The sequence below is a fragment of the Leishmania martiniquensis genome, chromosome 36, assembly GCF_017916325.1.
Source record: "Leishmania martiniquensis isolate LSCM1 chromosome 36, whole genome shotgun sequence".
Taxonomy (NCBI): Eukaryota; Euglenozoa; class Kinetoplastea; order Trypanosomatida; family Trypanosomatidae; genus Leishmania; species Leishmania martiniquensis.
The window spans coordinates 592,043-614,790 of NC_090171.1; the positions used below are offsets into that span (position 1 = coordinate 592,043).

The following is a 22,748-nucleotide window of genomic DNA, read 5'->3' on the forward strand; positions in this document are numbered from 1 at the left end:
TGGAAGAGTGTGCAAAAGAGTCACACGATAATACCGCTGCCCAACACCAGTGACTTTCGTTGTTCAAGTCAGTATGTGTCGGTATATCTTTCTCTCACATGGCGATTCTGATCATCCATCATGCCATTCCACAACATAACGACGACACCACAGAAAAAGAGGGCAACTAACGAACATAAAGGGCATCACGATGGACAACAGTGCCCAACACAAGGGAGCAACGAACACCGAAAAAAAAACAGCCAATAGGCTGGCCGCTACAACAACATTGAAGGAGAAGAACGCACACACGCACACACACACACCCGCGCACGCACACACATAAACATATAGGAATGAAGAGAGCAATGCATGAATAAGGAAGAAGCGAAAGCACGAAATAAAAAGCGGAAGACCACCACCACCACCGAAACAGTTCGATACAGAAAAAAAAACAAAGACAGATGGAATGCGGCAGCGCCATCACGGACGTCCGCCTTGGCGACTTTACACACAAACACCCCCACACCGCGCGTTCCCCGCTGCCGACGCAACAATTCTGAGCAGGCCAGCCATGACCACCTGAATGAAGACAATGGTCCGGCAAGCGAAGACGTCCATTGGGTGCCCCGCGACACGCGCGCAGAAGTGCCGAGGCACAAAGCCTCCCCCTTTTCGCTTCAGCGCCCGTGCACTCGCTGCCCTGCAGTGCACCCCCCGAACTCCGCTCCCATCACCCGGCCAGCCACAGGCGCCGTCTCGCCAGGCCGCGTCGCAGCGGTCGAGACGCGCGCAACAGCCATGCGCCACCTTCCGCCACCGGCGCACGGCCCCGGCGCCCACACACTTGCCAGAGCCCTCGGGCTGGCTCGGCCACCCATACACCAGAAGGCTGTCTGCGGGCCAGGTAGGGTGCCGCTCGAGTCCCGCGGACACGCTGCCGACCATGCCGGTGGCACAGGCGGGCTCTCTGCTGCGGATCGCTCAGCCAACACGCCGTCCACAGCCTAGCCGCCCACGTCAGCAGCGCGATACATCGCTCTGGCCACCCCACTCTCCTGCCCCTCCCCTCTTCCGATAGAGAGTGTGGAGGCACGGAGCACCTCGAGACACCGCGCACTGAAGTCGTGCCTGTCCTCGGGAAGAGGTGACAGTGGGGCCGAAAAGCGGTGGGGCTTCTGAAAAAAAAAAAGAAAAGGAGACGAGGCCATCGTGCCACATACACACACACACGGAAAAAAATGATTTGCCGCCATGGCACTGACAGCAATACGCCACCAGCCTCCTTCGTGTCTGAAGATGATAATTAAGGAAGAAACGGAGAAAAAAGGGGTGGTCGGGGTGGGCGGAAAGGTGAGCAAAAGAGAACGCCTGCCTTTGACGAAAAGGATGCCATGAAATACCGCTGTTGCTAAAGAGCCAATGCTCACATTCCATTCCGCAACGGAAAGTTACAAAAAAAGGGAAGTGCAGCATGTAAAGGGGCAGCTGCTCCTCTGCGTTTCTTTTCGTGTCTGCTGTTACGTACCGAACCGCGGGCGCTGCTGCTCGTCGTGGGAGGGGGGCGAAAAGGGAGGGAGGAAGAGGTGAAGGACATTGATTTTTCTCTTCACTCCACCTTTTGATACTCTTGATGTTTGGCTCGTTTGCTTCTTCTTAACTTAAGCGATTGCCCTCTTACAGATGTAAGAAATGTGTGCGCACTGAATGAGGCCGGTCACCCTTCGCCTCTCGCCCCGACCAGACAGAGACCACCGCACGAACAGACAACAGATAAAGCTCTGCCCTATGAGCGCGGGTGCTCGAGCCGCTCGTGATGTTCACTCTTCGGATCATCTTCGCTCGTGACATGTGCGCTGCATGGTCTCACTGGGGAAGGGAGCGTTGAAGAGCAGCGCCTCGTAGAAAGGAAGAGGTGGAAAAAGACCTGCAACCAAAAGCGGCTCAGAGATGGAGGAGGAGAGGGCCACGGGTGACATTGAAGTGCGCCACTAAGGGGAAGCGAGGCCGCAACAACAGTGAAAGGATAAAGAGAAACACAGAAACACATGTTTCAAAATGTGTCAAAGAGGAGGAGAGCGGGGGGGGAAGGCGATGAGGAAGAGGAGGGAGGGCATTTCCTCTTTTCCTTCTTCAACTCCCAAGTGGTCAGCCAAGTACGGAGGAGCGGAGCCGCCGACGACGGCCAGCGGGGGCGGGAGAGGGGGGAAGGAGACACTGCACTTCGCCATCTCGTCAAAACACCCTTTTTTCTTGCTCTCCTCCACTCCCCTCCCCCTCTCTCTCCAGCGCTTTCACACAGCAACACACAGACACATGCCGCCCTAATGCCATCCTTGATGATACCCGCCCTGCCTCCCTAACCGAGAAGCGCGCCTAAAAGTACGGCACCGCATCCACCACGATTAGGTGTAGCTGTGCATGAGAAGTGAGGGGGAGAAGGGAGGGGGAAGGAGTGTGGCGCTAGTGGAGGGCACAGACAAACAAAGACATCGACTAATTAGCAGCCACTGATCATGCAACACACAGACCACGCGCAACCACACACTCATACACACGTACAGCGCGCGTATCGTGTGCGTGTGCTCAAGAAAGCGGAGGAAAGGAGGGCTCAGCAGGCCCGCCGCCGTCGACCATTGCTGCTGCTGCTATTGCCTGTGGATTGCTGGAATACATCAATAAAAAAAAAACAGCCTAGTTCACATGAAGAGGAACATGAGAAAGCGGGAGGGAGAGAACGTAACAGAGTATGCATGTGGAACTCGAAAAAGAGAGGAAGAAAGAAAAAAAACGAGCACATGCCATTCGAACGAGCCCCTTCCCCTCCCTCCCCCCTCCAGCACGCAAGGAGAGAGGGGAAGGGCAAAACATACAAGGCGGCGCCGCGAAGGTCACACAAGTTACCTGGGAAAGCGATCTGGAAGCGAAGGGGAGCCAAGAAAGTGGAAAGGTGTGTGGGGGGTGGGAGGAGGGGGAGAAGACGGCGTCAGATGGGGGCGAAGAGACGCACCACGCAGCAGCAGAAAAAAATACTCAAGGGTCACAATGTCATTGCCCATTTGTGTTTCATCAAGACATCTCTTTTTTTTCGCGCTTCATGTCTCCGCTTTCTGTTGGCCAGCTCGTTCCGATCATCACCCGAATGAACACAAAATGTTTAGACACAGTGTGAAGGCGCCAGAGAACAACAAGAAGAACGAAATCATGCGCACACCACATACGCAAAGACGCAATAGCATCAACATGCCAAGCGAGCATATATATCCCGCATGCCACAACTGTGAAGTAGGCAAAGGTGCCAGCGAAAGAGAGCTGTGCTAGTGCTACCGAGAAGAGGAAAAGGAGAGGAAGGAAGAGGGGGGATGGTCGCCCTCCACCATCACACACACACACATACAGAGAGGCATGCAGACAAAGACGATGAAACACATATATATCCACATGAACCCACAAAAAAAAAAGTCAAGAAACACAGGAGACCGAAGGGGCCATTCCTCCTCCACCGAACGATTTGGCGTTTAATACGACGCGCAGCGATTGCCACGCTACGAAAACCGCCTTCCGACAAAGACTCAAATCAAAAACGGAAAAAAATATATATAATAATAATAATCGAAAAGCGGCCGGCACACTGCCGCCACCCGTCGACACGAAGTGGATGCACGAGACATCAGGGAGGATGGCGAGGATAAGAGGCCGCAAAAGAGAGGCAGCGGAGAGCGGTGCACGCCACCCGTTTTTTCGGCAGCTGCCCGTAATGCGCTGGCCTCTGAGCTGGCTCGATATCCTTCTGGTTCTTGCGCCGCCGTGTCCTCTTTTCCCGTGCGCGTTTGAATCCCGCCTCACTGCTTCGCAGGCAGAGGAGAAAGGTCTTCGTCGCCGTCGCCAATGCCCAGGACGTCCTGAATTTTCTCCATCCAGAGGTCGCGCTCCATCTCGCTCTTCGTTTGGAACGACAGACGCTTTCCTGTCTTGAAGGCGACAGCGAAGACAAAGGAGGCATTGCAACCGGTATACTTCGCGGGCACTGGGAAGGCGTCCTCCAACTCCGTGAAGGGCGTCGAAATGCACTGCTGCTCCATCGTCTCCTTCGAAATTGCCAAGACCATATCCAACGTTTTGAACTTGGGATTCATGTCAAGGACCGTCTGCCCGTCTGCGAGCTCGGCACGGATGCACAGATACCGTTTCTTCCACACCATGTCGCTACTCTGCTTCTTCACGGTGCCTTCGTGAATTGTGAGACCGCCCAGCGCCGTCGTCAGAGGGGTGGCGCCTTCGAGAATCGTGGTGGATGCGGCCACCGAGCTGCCCGCGCTCTCCTCCATCATGCGCTGGATGTGCCGCTTCTCTGTCACTAGCAGTCGCTTCGTCTCCTGAATCTGGGTCGAGATTGAGTCACGTAGGCCGCCCTGAAAGGCCGGTTGCGTCTGCACAATCTCCAGAAGGCCGGAAAGAAAGAGCTTACAGATAGGCATGTTCAGCAGGCGACTGCTCGACGGACGGCGCGACGGGTCACCGCTCAGCAGCGCCGTCACAATATCCCGCATTTCCGGGCTAATGTTGCTAGGGAGAGGGTCGAAGCGGCCGGCGAGTGTCTTGTGCATGACCTCGTGCATGTTGGCGCCATCGAACGGGCGCTTCAGCGTCAGCAGCTCGTAAAGGAGCACACCAAGCGAGAACATATCCGCCTTCTTGCTATACGGGCAGCGGCGCCAAATCTCCGGTGCCACATAGTAGGGCGTGCCGCAGAACGTGCGGCCGACATCATCACTCACAGTGTTTGCATACATCTTACTAAAACCGAAATCGCCAAGCTTCACAAGACCGTTGCTGCACAACAGGATATTGGCGCTCTTGATATCGCGGTGAATCATGTGCTTTGAATGCACGTGGTGTACAGCCAGGAGCACCTGTAGGAAGAGCAGACCCGCTTCGTGCTCGCGAAACGTGCGGCCTGTACGGGCGCGGCTCTTGATCTCTTGGCGGAGATCACCGGCGTTGGCGTAGTCAAGGACCAAGGCAATCATCTGCACAGCTTCTGGGTTGCTAGAGTCGCGCTTGGCTAGGTCCTCGTGGCACTTAACGATCGAAAAAAAGTTGCAGTTCAGCAGACAGTCCACTTCTGCCTGCGCGCGGTTTTTGTCGGCCTCCGACATGCCCTCCATGTCTACACACTTGACGGCGAATCCTTCTCCATCAGACACACGCTTCGCACATAGGACTGTTCCAGTAGCACCGGAGCCGAGCACGCGGCTGATCCAGTACTTCTTGTCCTGCTCACGAGCGGTTGCCTCGTCTTTGGCAAACGTCTCCGGGAAGTTTCGACATACACGGCCAATCATGGCGTCGCCGACGTTACCCCCCGACATGCTTTCCCGTCGCTTCTTTCCTCACAACTCAGAAGAAGCGTCGGAAGAGGAGGAGCCAAGACGCCTCAAGCGAAAGCCTACAGGGGTGCGCGGAAGAGGCTCACCAAGCCAGAATCAGGCTGGCGAGAACGCGGCAGGAGGCTGAGGAGGAGGAGAGGGGGAGGAAACAAAGACTACGAAAAAAAGCCGGTGCTTTTCGTTTTTCTGTGTGCTCTGCGCGTAATTCAGAGCCGGAGATAAGAGCGGGACAAGAGAGAGCGTAGGCGGCGCAGAAGAGGAGAAAAAAGCAAAGCGACAACTGCAGAGTATCGAAGAGTGCTCGCTAACGGAAGCGCGAATGTTCTTTTTTCGTTTCTCTCTCGCTTCTTCGCTGATTCAGGAAAGCGACGGACGAGCGCAATCACCAAGACAGAGACAGACACACGGGAAAAGGGTGAATGGAAGAATTGAGCGAACACGACGTGGATGGTGGGAGGGAGGGAGGAAGTGTGTCTGTGTGTGAGAAAGCGTCTCTGCAGCGAGCGGAATGGTGAATCAGCAGATGATGCTCTCTTCTCAAGACGTTTGTCAGCCTCTTCTCTACCGTGCGCCCAATATCGTATGTTCTCTTTCGGGTGGATGCTTGCTGAAGATGTCGCAAAGGAGAGTGAAGCGGAGCGCGGCGAGGGCAAAGGAGAGCGTGCGAGGGATGGGATGAGAGGAGGCGAGAAGGAAGCCGGCGGGGAAAGGGTCGATGCCATCGTCGTTGTCCCAGCGAGACGAGGCCCTTTCGGTTTTGCTTTGAGCGATTGATGGCGTGCAGAGCTGCCATCGCCGTAATGCACAGAGACGCAGAGTGAAGGAGAGAGGGCGAGCGCGCCAAGGATCGATGTGGAGAAGAGATTCATGTCGGACCTCAGCGTGGTGCGTAAGGCCCCTTCGGCCCTGAAGATTCCTTTATGTTCGCTTATGATTGGAGCCTTTTTTTTGATTGCCAAGCCTACCCTTGCCAGCGGCGTCGTTGAGTCCCCTTCCGGCTACCTCGGCACGAGTGCCACTGTGAGCTGGTGTGCAGCTTCACCCTCCCTCAACGCGCAGCGAAGCCGCACGGGTGCGACACGACCTCTGCAACGACGCAAGTCAAAACACACGTATGCACGTGCAGAACGCGCGGTGAATGGGCAGTTCACAGCGTCGTTTCACTCGAGCCAACTGCCTTGCACTGGGCCGCCAGCATCTTCTTTTCAACAGGTGAGGAGGCGCAAGGAAAAGAAAAAGATCCAAAGACTTCTGCCCGCACAGCACACACCAAGTCGTATGCATGCGCTGCCCAACGCAGCACAGCGCCAATGCACACGCACAGCTTTAGGAGAAGCTTTAAAGGAGAAAAAAACACAGAATACACTGAGAGAGAGTGGGCGTGAAATCGATCCAGCAGGAAAGGCTGCCAGGGTCGCACATCATTCTGTGGCCGGAACTTTTCGACGCCAAGAGCAAAGGAAAAAGATCTCTGCCTTCATGCGGGATAACAGCCACAGCACCACACACCAGCGCAGGCAAAAAGGAACAGACAAACATAAGAAGAAATAGGCACCACCATTCATACGGTACGCACTGTAAAGAATGGACGGAAATGTGAAAGGGGTCCACATAAAAAAAATTACTGTCGAGTGGCAACAGGAGAGGTGAGACGGAGACAGTAGTAAAAACAACGACATACGTAGACCTTCAAAAGAAAAAAAAAGAGCGGCGTGCGGCGAGCACGCCGATGAAAAACAGCGAGAAAAAACCACCGCTCACCCACTTTGACGGGCAACTCGGGAGGGTAGCGGGTACATATACACATACGTATATATATATATGCACATGTATGTATACATATATATGTGAAATACATGTGAGTGGAGGGAAGAGGGGTGAGATGCATGAAGGGGGCCAACGAGCAAGAGCGTAAAAAAAGCGCTGGAGAGAGTAATATCCCGGGAGCCTCGGCATCGCGTACAGTGCGCCTGCGCTTCCGAACATGACCCTTCTCTCTTACCCTACCCTTCTACTCCGAACACCGCTCCTCAGTACATGATCAATGCTCCAGAGAGACACAGCCACCTCCGCGATAAACGTTGGACACGCCAGTAGGGCGACCGAAAGGGGACCAAGAGAGCTGCGCCTACAAACACTCCCACCACCTACAAAAAAAAACGAATAAAAAACCTGCGAGGACAAGACTGAATCAACCTTCCAGCTGCACGGCACCGTCTACACATTCCTGACGCTGGCACCCTTTTTTTCTTCGTGCCGCATGCACGCACGAGCGAAAAATCGCCTTTCCTTTCAATCCACCACAATTGAAAAGAAGGAGCGAATGGAGCGCCCCATCGGTACGAGGGCAAATGAAAAGCCCTCTGACGCGCACAGCGCTCCTGCACACCACGCCAAGACGCAACGCAAAGACTTTCGTACAGCCGACAAACAGCAGAGACGCACACCCCCAAAAAAGAGTGCGAGAACGCTCGCTGCATCTTCGTCACAGAGTCAAGTCACCCATTCATAACTCCATCGCGCTAACGCACCCCCCTCCACAGACACACACTTGCACACGTCCACAGCTCACCTGCCTCGCCTCTGCACCACGGCTTAGTCTTGTGCGAGGACGACGAGCCGTCCCTGCCGCTGCGCCGGACCGCGTGTCGTGCCGGCGCCTCCCGCCCGTCCCCGTCTCCTCCTCGCGCACGACCCGGCGCCAGCGACGCCAGACGGGCACGGGTGCACCGCATGCCCTGGTCCGCAAGCGTCGCGTCCGCGGCCCCCCACCACCACCGCGCACGCGGCCGCGCGCGACATGCACACGGTAGGGGGCGGTGGCATCGCCGCGCCGCGGATGTGCACAGGGAGAAGGCCGCCCCGGCGCCACGTACGGGGTGCCGCGAGAGGCACCCGACAGGGGAGAGGGGGGGAAGGGGGGGCGCCAACACCGCGCGAGTGCCATGCACGCAATCAGATCGCCGAGGGAAGCGAGGTGTGCGTCCCATCTCGCGAGTGCCTCGCGTCAGGCACAGCACATCCGGCCCCGCGCCCTGCCAGACACCACAATGCAAGCGGCGTCGGCGGCGGCACACCATCCCTACTTCATCTGGCCGCTGCCGGTGAAGAGCAGTTCATCTCTGGCTGTCGCACGAGTGGATGCGCGTGCACGGGTGTGTCATGTAGCGGAGTTTCCTGCGCCAATGAAAGGTGAACGCGCCCGGAGATCAAGAGAGGGGCGGGGAAGAGACGCTCGAAAAAAAAAAAGGAATCCGAAAGAAGAAAAAAAAGGATGCAGTGCTGTACACATGAGCGCACGAGCACCTAACGCCCCGCATGTGCGTGCGCAGGAAGGCAGCTCAGCAGGGGCGCGGTCGATGCCGTGACTCCTACCGCGAGAACGGCGTGAAGTGAGAAACGGATGCATAACACACAGAGACACACACATGTGCAAGACAAGGGGGGAGGGGAGCGCCGAACGGGCAACGTGATTGGCTTGGAAAACAAACGCAGTCGATTCCAACTCTTTCCAGAGGAAACTCGGCTCTTCGATAGTACTGCGCTTTCAAAAGAGAGGTTTCGGTAAATCGAAGAGCCACACAACCTCCTTATTACGCGCTCCTGATAATGCCGACATACTCCCGCCATCTAACCCCCTCCCCGCCCTTGCGCGGCAGCGATATGTTCGGTAAATTAGTGCCGTGCGCATTTCTAGAAAAGAGCTGAGTCAGAGTGGAGGGTTGGGCGAGGGGAAGGGCGCGCCCAGGGGGCAAAGGAGCAGGAGAAGGAGGAGCGGAGGGAGGGAGGGGCAGCCTTAGCGTTGATGGCCTTTGGGGTGCGTTGACGCAGCAGGCAGGAATGAAGAGTTAAGAAAAGGTATTGCGGGATGAAGAATCTCCGAGCGGGAGTGTAGGTTACGAGAGAGACAAGCGAATGAGATACCACACACACATACACACACACATGCGCACACGGATATGCAGTCTCGCTCTCTCCCTAACTGAGTGGTGTCGCGACAACATAAAGCCCAAATGTCGAAGGAAAGGAGCAACGAAAAAGGAGCACAAAGGCACGTACGGATCGTCTTGGATTAGCACCGGGGCTCGATAGACTGCTCGAGGAAAAGCTGAGCAGTCCTTCATGAAAGCTCGACCGCTCTCGGGGTCCCCATGCGCGCGGCAAGTCCGTACTGACGCCTCTTCACCGCTGCGTGACTCAGTCATCCTCGTCCCCAACGCCAAGAAAGCTTTGAATCGCATGCATCCAGTCATCGCGGCTCCTGCTGTCCTCCGCATCGAACAAAATACGTCGGCCGTTCTTGAAGACAACGGCAAAAGCGTGCGCAGCATCTGTGCCGGTGTACTTCCCAATGACCGGAAAGACATCCTCCAGGTCTGCAAAGGGGGTCGAGAGGCACTGCTGCTCCAGTGTGTCTTGTGACACCGCCTGCACTAGCTCGAGCGACACCAGACAGGACGCCACGTCGCCTTTCAGCGTGCGTCCCTTCTCTACCTCACCATAGATACAGACATAGCGACGTTTCCAGCTAAGGTCACTGCTCTGCTTCATCAATCTCCCTCCGTACAAGATGAAGCCGATGCAGTCAGGCGAGTCGCTCAACGAAACCTTGACAGTCGTCCGCATAACATCCTCCATCGACAGTAGTGTGCGGCGGCGGTCTACTTGCAGCTCTTCCTTTGTCTGCTTCAGCTGCCGTGTAATCGTCGTTTCTTCCTCGACGGAAAAACCGCCCGCCTCGCCGCTTTGAACGATTTCCTGCACAACGGAAATGTACAGCTTACACGTGGGCGTGTTCAACAGCGTCTTGCTCGACGGCCGCTTTTTAGGCTCGCGCTGCAGCAGCGCCGTCACGATCGCCTGCATCTCCGAGCTGATAGTGTCCGGCAGGGGATCGTAGCGGCCGGCGAGTGTCTTGTGCATGACTTCCTCGATGTCCTCGCCATCGAACGGGCGCTTCAGCGTCAGCAGCTCGTAAAGGAGCACACCAAGCGAGAACATATCCGCCTTCTTGCTATACGGGCAGCGGCGCCAAATCTCCGGTGCCACATAGTAGGGCGTGCCGCAGAACGTGCGGCCGACATCATCACTCACGGTAGCGGCGTAGTGCTTACTGAAGCCAAAATCACCGAGCTTCGCGAGACCGTTGCTGCACAACAGGATATTGGCGCTCTTGATATCGCGGTGAATCATGCGCTTTGAATGCACGTGGTGTACGGCCAGCAGTATCTGGATAAAGAGAAGACCCGCTTCATGCTCCGCGAAGGGGCGCTTGGTCTTGCTTCGGTTTCGGATCTCGTGGCGGAGATCACCGGCGTTGGCGTAGTCTAGCACCATCGCCATCATGGAGACACTCTCCGGATTCCTCTCGTCACTGTGGACAAAGTCCTCGTGGCACTTGACGATCGAGAAGTAGTTGCAGCTGAGCAGGCAGCACACCTCACCAGACGCGCGCATGATCTCCTGCGACGTGAAGCCCTCCACGTCCATAACCTTGACCGCAAACGGGTGGTCATCGCGCACGCGACGAGCGTAGAGAACGGTGCCAGAGCTTCCAGACCCCAGCACAACGTCCAAGTAATATCGGAAGGGAGGCGATTGGCTACTTTCCGCCGTGTCTTTTTCGTCCTCCGTCTCGACACCAAAGGTGGAAGGAAATGCGCTGCACACCTTCCTGATCAGTGCATCGCTGGGCGCCGCCATCCGGCCCCTTCACTTGTTGGTGCGTGCCTGCTGTACTCACTTAAAGGTAGTGCCACCCGACCGATGCGTGACTTCCGCAGGGGGCAATGAGGTGCGGAGCCAGTTTCGCTGTCGCGACTTCCTTCACCGTTGTCCCCTTGGATTCCTCCTTCGCCGCCCCCTCACCCACACTTATACACACCTCGCCCTCGCCCCTCACCCGAGTGCCACGGAGAAGTCCAGAAAAGTGTTCCGTGTCGGGGGCCGGGGGATGAACAACGACAAAAGAGGCGAAAAAAAAGAGGAAAACGCAGAAGCGAATCGAGATGCTGACCCGGCCGCTCCCTCGGTGTGTGCACACAGTGCTAATAAGCGGAAGCAGTCGGGAGAAACAAAGAAGCCTGCAACCCTGCTGCACGTGCGTTTGCGGAAGAGGCGAAGGGAAGTAGAAGTGAGGCTGAAGGCGAAGTCCGTATAGGTCGGCTGCTCGCGATGCTCCCCCCGCACTTGGATGGTGAAACATGAAGAGGTAGTCGCGCAGGTGAATCAGAAACGTGCAGGCACTCACTCGACCGCTGATTCGGTCCCCTTTTGAAGAATGTGGACCGAAGCCGAGCGAAGGACAAGAGAGAGAGGCAAATGGACCTCGGGTGGTCACACAAGAGATCGCCCAATATGATACAGAGAGCTGTTCGGGGTGTGCGTGCGTAATGGCGCAGACCAAAGATCGATATGAGGTATAAATGGCGCATGTGCACAAAGGGAGAGAGAGGGGGGGTTGGCAAGGAAGATGATTAGCGATAAACATTCAGAGCACTCTGAAAACGAGGTCGCCACGAGAGCAGACTCGCAAAAGACCCCCTAAGGAGAAATTAAAAAAAAAACGGTGCGACTCATACCCAGCCGACGGGAGAGAAAAGGAAAGTAGTCATAAGAGAGGAGAGGAGGGGCGCTCATTTGTGCTTGCACCCGCGCCCGCCAGGAAGCAGATGTGAAGAAGACGCGGCAGGACCTGCACCGCCATCTCCACTCTACACTCTTGTGCAATACCTCTTCTATGTGCCTCTGTTTTACTGCTATTATTATCGTTTGCTTTTGTAAAGGGAGGGGGGCACACCGCTACAAGACATGGACGCGGGAGCACCTAGAAGAAGACTGAGAGCGCGCGGCACACGCAGAGACGCATAGGCGCTTCCGTGGGGTCACTCTGCATATATATCCACGTGCACGTGTACCTGTGCACCTATGCGATACGAGAAGGAATGCCCTCGTCGCTGCGGCATCGACCGTATGGCGGCAAAATATAAGAAAAACGGAACACACGTGCCTCTTGGCGAACGCCGTCGCTGAAGGGGCAGAGGTGGGGGGGGTCGGAGAAGGGGGGAGAAGCGGCGATTAGGTCGGGCCTACAGAAGGATGGAAGAGAATCTGGAAGTCAAGAGGACCCAGAAGACTCGTGGACGGACGAGCCGGAAAGGAAGCCGGCGTATGAGTAAGAAGGGAAATGATAAGAGGCACCCGTCTCCGTGTGCATTGCGGCATGGCACGCTGTGCGCAATTTCTCGAGTCTAGCGCACCAAGTCAAGAAGCGCGTCGCGCGATGGTGCCACCGACTGCTCGTTTTCAGCGCATCGAGAACATAAAGTCAGAAAAAAAGTCAGCACGAGTGGGGAGTCTCGAACAGAAAATAAAGCTGAGGGGAAGCAAAGGCGCTTGACGTGGAGCCACCTTATCTTCCTCTGCGCCACCGCCATCGATCCCTTTCCCTCTACCGAAGAGGTGGACACGTGCGCAACGGTATTATTTACTCTCTCGCTCCTCTTGCTTACCTTCTCTGATGCGTATGGCGACGTCATCAATAGTTTCGGTGCCTCGCCCATCATCCTTCCATACACACGTAGACGTAGGCAGAAGAATATACAACGGTGATAGCGCCGCCACAGAGAAAGAGAGCAGAAAAATAGAGCCGTCACCATACGGCGGAGTTGCTGTTGAATGCCCCCCGCCCTCTTTCGAGTCCCCTTCTCCGCGACGCCATCTACAAAACTAAGCACACAGAGACGCAAATAGGGGAAAAAAGGTGCAGCCGATGAATGGGCACGACGCCCACGGCTGCAAAGAGTAGCGAGCCACGCTCACGGCACAGAAGGAAGCCCCCTTCGGCGCATCACACCGTGACAACAGCAACGGAACCGGAGATGAAGGATGTACCCCGCGCACGCAAGGGGTGAGATATAGAGAGAGAGAGCTTTGAAAATAATCCACAAACACAGAACGCAGCAAGTGTGAGAGATGGATAGAAGGCGATGCAAGTGATGAAGCAGAGTACCAGAGAAAAAGGCGAGCATCCCCCCACACACAACGCACACACCCATACACGAATCGATGGATGCAACGAGACAACGGGCAGGATTGACATACCTGAGAAACAATGAAGTAAAAACAAGAAAAAAAGATGTGCCGTAGGTCAGCAATTGCGGCTCGGCTATACGCAGAGACTCAGATAAGCAGAAGGGCCCTCAATCATCACAGCGACAAAAAAACGGCCACGTTGAACGCACGCATAAAAAAAATTACACCTGAAGTGGTGCCACCTCATGCCAAGCGCAAAGAGACCCCGCCTGTAAGCCATCGACGACAAATGTGCACCCGCTCACGCCCACTATGGTCAAAGCTGCCCAGAAAAAAAAGGTCACGTCCAGACATCCGCGCAGACATCGACGCTCTGCAGCGAAAACAGCATGATTTAAAACCAAACCTTATCAGAGTCCCCAGGGAAAGAGCGGGGGGAGTTGGCGCCCGTGCACTCGCTGCCGACCATGCCGGTGGCACAGGCGGGCTCTCTGCTGCGGATCGCTCAGCCAACACGCCGTCCACAGCCTAGCCGCCCACGTCAGCAGCGCGATACATCGCTCTGGCTACCCCACTCTCCTGCCCCTCCCCTCTTCCGATAGAGAGTGTGGAGGCACGGAGCACCTCGAGACACCGCGCAATGTGGTGGCACTTCGGCCGTCTGTAGGAGATGTACAGCACAGCAGAGAGAGGAGAATGTCGCAAGGCTGCCTCGCCGTAGGGCACTCGGATATCCGCCATGGGCGACAGGAATCGCAGGAGTCGAGAGTACTTTTCATGTTGCAGCCTGATGCGCTCTGGCATGTAGGCCCTTATGCGCGGGTTGAAGTCGATGCAGTGTTTCCAACGGCCACCTTTGGCTTGCTGCTGTAGCGCTTTCCTTCGCATTCCTTCCTCCGAAGTTCTCAGGAATAAAGCGGAAACGGCTCCGTGGATAGCGCAGATAAACCTGGATCAACCAGTCCCTCCCAGCGCTAGGCCCGATAGCCGACGGATCGCCAGGGCACCGCTCCAAGCATTCCTCCGCAGCGGTAGTGCGCACGATGCTGGCGGGGGCGGTTCACCAAAAGCAACCGAAAAGCAGGGCGATGGCACCCACTTAGTAAGCCCATCGTTGGTACGTATCGAGAAGAGGTCACGAGAGGCAGCCGTTCGTGCGAGTGCAGGATAGGGAAAGAGGGCGAGTCCCCTCGTCGCGCATATGGGTAAGTGTATTTTTATGGGGGGAGGGGGAAGGCAGCTCCCGCCTACTCTGCACGTGGCCAACGCCCTACCCCGGCTACCGCTGTGAGGAGAGGCTCTAAGCCTTTAACGTCTGCCTGTGCCGCTTGCGTGGGCGGAAGAAAAAAGCGCGACGCAACATCATACGCGGTGCCGCGCGCCCTTCTCTCGGCAGTGCGTGCTGCTCGCCGATATCGGAGGATTCTCTGCCGCCGCAAGACACCCGAATCTGCTAGCGGGCCTGCACCTTTTCTTTAACTTAGATCAGCACCGCGGCGAAGGTGTCGTGCCACCGCCTCCTCCACTGTGTGTCAAAGAATGATGCATCTGACCTCTTGGAGTGGGAGGGGAGAGGGCACCGCTTCAGCCTTAGGGAAGGCAAGACATCTGCCAATGAGGTGAGCGAAGGGTCGTATGACACCTTTAATGCGATGATGGCGGGGGTGGCGAACCTTCAGCGACAAGCAAGAGGGTAGAGGAAAGGGATAGTTAAAGGGGGAGCGCACACCGCCTCCCTATCACAGGCACTCATACAAGCACACTCACTCGCACACGGCTGCCAGCGTTCACCTTCGAGCGAGTACGCGCGTCTTTTTCTTGTTCTTCCGCAAGCCACTCCCGCTGGGCAGCTTAGCAATTCCTTTCTGTTTCGTCTCTTCTTCAGCGCCGAGTGAGCGACTGATGCAGAAGCTGTCACGGCGCAAACAATGTGTTCAAACATTCTCGCAAGGCGAGTCAAAGCAGTGATGGCGGTAACGAACACGACAGCAGACGCTCACTGAGACCTTTCCATCTCCTCCGCCACTCCTTCAGGCTGCACCGCAACATTCATGTGTTCCCACCGATCAGTGAGAGAGAGAGAGATAAGCAGGAAAAGATGAGAAAAAAATTGAGGCTCAGCGCGGGGCGCTGCTTTTCCCCTATCGAGAAGGGGTACGGACGCAAAGCAACGTAGCAAAGCGTGAAAAGCGCGCTTATCAGCCGCTCGGCACGCACGGGGTTCTCAGAGAGGAGGAAGAGCAGAGGGCAGCACAATCACACACTCTGAAAAAAGGCAGCGAGAGAGAGAGGGTCTCTGCGAAACGCAAGACCGTTAATATGAAGACACTCGCCCCTTCTTCAATTCTTCACTCGAGGAGACACTCGAATATTTTTTTCAGGCGCCCGTGCACTCGCTGCCCTGCAGTGCACCCCCCGAACTCCGCTCCCATCACCCGGCCAGCCACAGGCGCCGTCTCGCCAGGCCGCGTCGCAGCGGTCGAGACGCGCGCAACAGCCATGCGCCACCTTCCGCCACCGGCGCACGGCCCCGGCGCCCACACACTTGCCAGAGCCCTCGGGCTGGCTCGGCCACCCATACACCAGAAGGCTGTCTGCGGGCCAGGTAGGGTGCCGCTCGAGTCCCGCGGACACGCTGCCGACCATGCCGGTGGCACAGGCGGGCTCTCTGCTGCGGATCGCTCAGCCAACACGCCGTCCACAGCCTAGCCGCCCACGTCAGCAGCGCGATACATCGCTCTGGCTACCCCACTCTCCTGCCCCTCCCCTCTTCCGATAGAGAGTGTGGAGGCACGGAGCACCTCGAGACACCGCGCAATGTGGTGTCGCGTAGCGCAGGGCAGTTCAGGATCCGAACCATAGCGGAGAAGCGAAAACGAGGAAGGAAGCGGCGACCAGAGAGGTACGCCGTCTTGTGCCGCAGAGGGCTGCAGCGATCGACGCGTGAGTGCCATTTCAAATTGCGCAACGGGAGGTGTAAATGACAGGCCGAGTGGACAGCAAAGGGCGGGTAGAAAGAACGGCAAAGGTGTGTTGGCGACCCGTCCTCCTGGCCTCTGCGCGAGTGTGTTCACACGAAGCAGTCCTCCGTTTTACCACTACTCGTACCTCTCACCGGGCCCACTAAGGTGGCGCGCTGCATTTAGCATTATCTTCCCAGCGCCCTTCCTCAAGATGAGTCCCCGCAGCTGCACTCTGATGTCGCCAAAATCGGCAATGCTGGGGCGGTTGGCGGGCACCGTCGGCATTACCCCACTACCTTTGCCTGCGGCTCCACTTTGTGGCCGTGTTTTCCACGCTTCGACGAACAGCGCTAACGCTCCGACGAAGGACTCGCAGCAGACATACATGCCAGGATACGAAGAGGGAGCGATCGCAGGTCGTACTGATTGCGTAGAGGCGCTTTGTGAGGAGAAAACGGGACGCTTCGCGTTCGCCGCCCTTTCGATCTCGTCGTCAAGAATGTGCTGCCCGACCGCATCCAGCACCAACCCCGTGAAGCTGAAGCAAACCAAAACAAACGGCAGCTCGTTCGAAATTCGTCTCTTCTCGGCCCCCGTCGCTGCCCCGGCGCAACGATGAGCGGCAGCGTCCCCTTCGCTGGCAGGGTCGCAGCACAGTTGCCACAGTCGCTGCGCAAACGTGGGATAGTAGTCAATGAGGTATAATAGGTGCAGGACGCCAAGGATACCCGTTGCGCGAACATCGGTCGCAGGGTTGGCTCCCTGAAATCCGATGGACTCCCACTTTACTGCCATAGCCGAAGAAGGCGACGAGGTGGCGCGCGAGGCGGATGGGGGCGGGCGTACGTTCGCATGCGGCCACGGGATTTTTCCGGTGAGCGTGTTAAAGACTGTCAGGAGCATGCGACGGTGGGTTGGTGACTGCAGCGACAGCGATGTAGACTTCAGAGCGCGTACAACACGGAGGTGTTCTTCAGGTCCGAGTGAAGTGACGACGGAAGCTTCCGCCGCTGTGGCACTGATACGCTCCTCACCGTTCGACCTAGCACCAGCCTTCATGCTTGATGGCGATTGCTTTGACCCTCTGAGAGCATTGCAAGCTGTGCCACCGCAACACCCGAGGATGAAGGCGAAGCACTCTTTCATCAGACTCCGCCCTTTTAGGGCCGGCGGCGGCGACGCCTGCAGCGATCTCGTCGAAGAATCAGCTCTTCTCGTCTGCTTCGCCGCGGATGCGCACAGCGCGTTCGTCTCTTCTAGTTGCAGTTCCCTCGTCAGGTCCACAAACGCTTCGTAGAAGGTGATAGGTGCCACCGCGCGCGGAGGGTGCCGCGCCGAGTCCGTCAAGCATGTCGCTGGATCAACATCAACGTCCTCGTCGTCCCATATTCTCGTCAAAGAGGGAGCGGTCTCGGATAAGGAGAGTAGTTGCGGCATCGGCAGAAGAGCTCGCGAATCCACAAGAGATGCGTTTCTGTCGCAAAGCGCACCAGCGTAGGATCTCCGCTCGTTCTCGTCGATCCCGCTGACTGGTGAATAGACGGCTTCGTCGGTTGCGTCGCCGTCGGCAGCGGAGGCGACGCGGCGGCTCTCCAAGGGCCCGTTTGCAGCGGGGCGCCCAATACTACCGAAGGACATGAAAGACTTCTCTTTTGTATAAAGTGTCACTGTCGACGGCTCCGACAGGATGCTCGTCGGCGGCTGCAGCAGCGTGTCGGACATCTCGAATCGCATCCCCGAGCCTGCGCCGCTCCGCCTGCCTACACCAAAGAGAGGTGACTCTGCTGTCAAGCCCCCATGCGCGAGATCGAGCTGTCTGACATTTTCTTCACAAAGCACCGAAGCCCTGTCAGCGGCGTCGCTGAAATCGTGTTTTCGCTCTGCTGCAGGGGCTAAGGAAGAAGTGGACGAGGACGGCGGGCTGACCTCTTCCCCCAAAGGGTCTCTCAGAGCTTCGGTGAGCACCCCACGCGGTGGGCGTACCATCGCTGATTCTTGCGGTAATCCGCTGGTAACGACGTTGCTTCCTGTCAGCGCCTTCGGCAGTTCTGCCGCTGATACCAACGATGATGGGCCACCGGCACCGCTCGCTGGTCCAAAGACCGCACCCGCTGCAGCCGTACTCGCATTAGTTTTGCATGCAGTAGTTTTAGCGTGAGCTGCCTCGGGCACTTCCGCAACGCTCACCAATGCCTCGCCGCCGACCGTCACTGTGGTCGGCGAAACCGACGGCTCAGTCGGTGGGGACTGAGAATGGGTGCCGGCAATAGCGCGATCCTCCTCCCCAGACAAGTCGCTCCTACTAGGGCAACAAAAGAATCCCGTGTTGTCAGCGCCTCGCCTGCCTGGCTGCGATGGAGAGCGACCACGGGGTCCCGTTAAGCAATTCATGTCAGGAAACTTGTCCTCATCATTTTCTGCGCGGGGCATGCGACTGCGTGAGTACGAGGACTTGCCCACTGCAGTGTGATTCCTTTCACCGATAGTCTCAAGGCGGGATGCAGTCTGAACAGTGAAACTTGCCGATGGGGCCTCAGTCGCTATCGCTGCGCTGGTGTCGTGCAGATGTTCACGGGAAGCGGTGGTGACTTCAAAGCCAGAAGACACACCGGCGGTCAAGTCGTTTACGCTCCGCGACCCCGTCGTTGCTATGTCCGTGCTTTGTTCGTTGAGCATGATGACTGATGGCGACCACGACGACGCTGACACCCCTCCGGCAGTGGAACCAACAGGAGGGACGGCGTTGACGTCCAAAAAAGCAGCAGTGCCCACATCATCGCTTTCCTCTGGCTGTCCCTCCGCCTTGGCTCCCAACTGCGTGGCATCTTGCTCGCGGTTACGAAGCCGGTAGTTTTTTAGAACGGCATTCTTGCGCAAGAGCGACATCGCCTCTCCGACAGAATAGTGACAGTGAAGCAAAGCCCACACGAAGACTAACACATCAGCCGCGGCCGCAACCAGAAACTGCCAGCGTCGCTGCTGTGCTGCTGCGCAGAAGCAAAAAGCAAGCAAGCCTCGACCTCTGAAGCGGTGGAGTGGAGCGACGGAGAGGGAATAGAAAACTTCCTATGGAGCCAGACGAAAAAAAAAGGCAACCGCCACTTGGACGAGAATATCGAAGAGGACTCAGCGGAAGGCGCAACTAGCTCCACAGTGAGACCTGCAAAGGTGCAAGTCGAGTGGTCGCCGTTGAAGTGCGTGGCTATGCCCCTCTGGGCTTATGCCCACCCTCTTGACTCAAAACGGCTGATCTTCAGCCAGCGCCGGGCGGCAGACGAGCAGGTGAGCGACCGTTTTTGTCGCAGCGAGGCGAACGTGAAGAGGATTCAGGCTTGCAGACAGCACAGAGCTGGACATTTCCCGCACGAACGGCTAACTCGGCGCAGATAGTGGACGGAGACCAATACACGTCGCTCTGCAACAGTAGAAGGAGCAAAAAAATGCCTAAAGGCGTTCTCACTGCCTCACAGGCACACAAACACACAGGTGGTGGCTGTTCTGTGCTAGGAGCGCTCAGAATGGTGCAGGGCGTGAAAGCTCTGTGAAGCTGCCATGAACTAGGGTGCACACGCCAGCAACAAACAGGATTCGTCCCACAAGGCGTGCACAGGAGGAATCGCAGAGAAGAAATGCCTCGGAGGAGCGACAGGAGAGGAGAGCGTGGACAATGGACGAGGGTGCGAAGGAGACGCGAGTCGCCTAACTTCTCTGGCAGCACCCGAAAAAAAATGCATTACACAAAGTTGCGCGCCAAGCCACTAAGACGCGTCGCGCGAGCAATCTCCCTTCGACGCGTGTTATTCTGTCCGGTACGCGTCTCTTCGTAGATGTCAGCCCGCACGCCTACCCGCTTCTTTCAGAGGAAGACCATGAAACAGCCCTATGACCTCCGAGCACTCGCTTGGCGCGCACTTGACTTATCTTTGGTTAGGCCGAGACCCTTTTTTTTATGAGCAGTTCAAAATTCATCGCCCAACATGCATTCCTGATCGTTCTCCATCGAGGCAGACGTGACCTTTGCCCCTGCTGGACAGGTACTCGACGAGACCTCCTGATCCCCGCTGCCTCCGTTTTCATTCTCCTGAGCCCACACCTCGTCTCAAATACAGGAGCGTCACCGCTGTGCGTGGTGTCTCGAGGTGCTCCGTGCCTCCACACTCTCTATCGGAAGAGGGGAGGGGCAGGAGAGTGGGGTGGCCAGAGCGATGTATCGCGCTGCTGACGTGGGCGGCTAGGCTGTGGACGGCGTGTTGGCTGAGCGACCCGCAGCAGAGAGCCCGCCTGTGCCACCGGCATGGTCGGCAGCGTGTCCGCGGGACTCGAGCGGCACCCTACCTGGCCCGCAGACAGCCTTCTGGTGTATGGGTGGCCGAGCCAGCCCGAGGGCTCTGGCAAGTGGTGACCTCTATCATAGGCAAGCGGCTTGGACGCGACGTGTGAGGGGGGAGCTACGAAGAGCGAGTCGGCGAAGGTCTTATCGGGACGGCATGTGGGCAAGATACCAAAGAAGCAAAAACGATGACGGAACTGGTCTCTTCGCGTCACCATGGTAGGATAATGCAGAGAGGAATGGTGTACAACAACAAAGAAGCGAGTGGCCAACACGTGACGTGAAGAGCAAGTTGCGGATGTCACCTGAGCCCGTGCGGAAACGAGGCAGATCGATGCAAGAGAACAAGGCGGGCTGGGGGAGGGGGAGGGGGGGCACATAACCTTCGTCCTCTGAGGCTGGGCACATACCAACGACACACAAGCGAAAATGGAAGGCGGATCGGCGCTCCCGCCTGCCGATTGCCATTGCCGCAAGCATTCCCCCGAGGAGACTCTTCCGCGATGGTACCGGTCTTCCTTGCCGTTACTCGTGGTCAAGGCGCGGCCGCACCTCAGTGAGAGGCCCCGCCCCTTTTCCTGCTCGCCTCTAAACAGCGGTGCAGCCGTCTCGGTACCACTACAGAGGTAGAAGATGCAACGGGAGCACATATGTGAGGATATTTCAGGGGGGAGAGGAGGCGGCAAAAAAGAGAGTCGATCTCGGCAGAAATGAAGTCGAAGGGTGGGGGAAAAAAGCTTGTTGGCGCAGGGAAGACCCTCGCACGCGTTGCATCCTTCCTCTCCTCTTGCACATCCGCTCACAGCAACAAAAAAGCGAAGGGCCTCGGTGCCTTCCCCCCTCCCAGGCATCACCCAAGGCTGTCGTCGCGACGCTGGCGCAGGGTGAAGAGAGCCACATCGAAAAGACGTGTAGGGCAAGCAAGTACGCGAGTAGGTACGGAAGAGAGGACCGCAGTTACGCGAGCACCGCTGATAGCTTTCACGCGATCGCGGCAGGGCGAGGCCCATACACCTCTCTCCATTAAGCTTCCCTTTCGCCGCCAGCGAGAGAGACCACTAATGGGCCAGAAGGCCCCCCCACACACACACACACCAGCGTCGCCTGCAGCATCAGCTGTGTTGCGCCCTGATATGCCTCTGCCGGCGCACGGCAATGCCCATGTCGTAAATTCCTGTGTGCGCAGAAGGCTGGGACACACCACCGCTGCGTCCCGCCCCAGGCTTTCGCAGTGGAAATAACGGAGCGCCACCCCGCTAAAGAAGCGCGTGCTCCAGCGCCCGCATCGCCAGCCGCGTGGGGCCTTCCGACATCACACGTTGCCTCTCAAGGTCGCGCGGTAGAACAAATGAGACAGTGGCCCATTCATACCTCAGGGCGCCTTGCTGCCTGCTTTTCGCACAGTCCGCGAAGTAGCAAACACTGCGCCGGTCGTCACGGGCAACTTCTCCACGTGCCGCGACGCAGCGCTGGCTCCTGCAACGCCTGCTCTCATGTCCTCCTCAGCAGCACCGCCGTCTCCGGGGCTTTAACTCCCCTCGCCTTATGCACCGCTCTGAGGGTGGTCATGGGCTTCCCAGCTGCTTCTGGTATAGTCATAGCACACACCAGGACTGCTCGGCAGTCTCTGTAGGCAATTCATGGCATTCCGCCATCCAGCATCGACCTCTGCTTCTCCAGCTGCAGCCTGTTCATCTGCCGCGGAGACATGCCCTCTTTCCAACGCGCTCTCCATAGGGTCTGCCCTTTCACTTGTCACGTGAGCTACACGGCAGGACAAAACCGGCGTGCGACCAGTTACCTCGTCCTTGGACAAGGCCCTCTCGTTCGTCAAGCCCACCGCCACACCACGGCGCATACCGACAAGCGTGTGCGCTCCGCACTCGCGCTCGCCGTCCGTGGTGGCAGTCTCCTTGTCCGACTCCGTTGCGCCCTGACCTTCGAGCGCGCTTGCGCACGGGTCGCACGCTTTGACCCGTTCGCCCCGCCGATTGCGTGTGCTCCAGAGGTGTCCAGATACCTGTGATTCGCGAAGCCGCCCCGCGCGCTGTT

The 22,748-nt window shown here is 57.3% G+C and overlaps 3 protein-coding genes across 3 annotated transcripts; all 3 read right to left on the bottom strand.

Moving 5' to 3' along the window:
- Positions 1 to 3,821: 3,821 nt before the first annotated feature.
- On the bottom strand, positions 3,822 to 5,351 carry LSCM1_00154 (uncharacterized protein; the record flags this gene model as incomplete). The annotated part of the gene is made up of 1 exon (XM_067317810.1): positions 3,822 to 5,351. The coding sequence occupies one exon, from the start codon at positions 5,349 to 5,351 to the stop codon at positions 3,822 to 3,824; it is 1,530 nt and encodes a 509-aa protein (XP_067173915.1).
- A 4,215-nt stretch (positions 5,352 to 9,566) lies between these two features.
- Positions 9,567 to 11,072, bottom strand: LSCM1_00155 (uncharacterized protein; the record flags this gene model as incomplete). Its single annotated transcript, XM_067317811.1, has 1 exon — positions 9,567 to 11,072. The coding sequence occupies one exon, from the start codon at positions 11,070 to 11,072 to the stop codon at positions 9,567 to 9,569; it is 1,506 nt and encodes a 501-aa protein (XP_067173916.1).
- Positions 11,073 to 16,501: 5,429 nt separating this feature from the next.
- On the bottom strand, positions 16,502 to 19,252 carry LSCM1_00156 (uncharacterized protein; the record flags this gene model as incomplete). The annotated part of the gene is made up of 1 exon (XM_067317812.1): positions 16,502 to 19,252. The coding sequence occupies one exon, from the start codon at positions 19,250 to 19,252 to the stop codon at positions 16,502 to 16,504; it is 2,751 nt and encodes a 916-aa protein (XP_067173917.1).
- Positions 19,253 to 22,748: the final 3,496 nt, after the last annotated feature.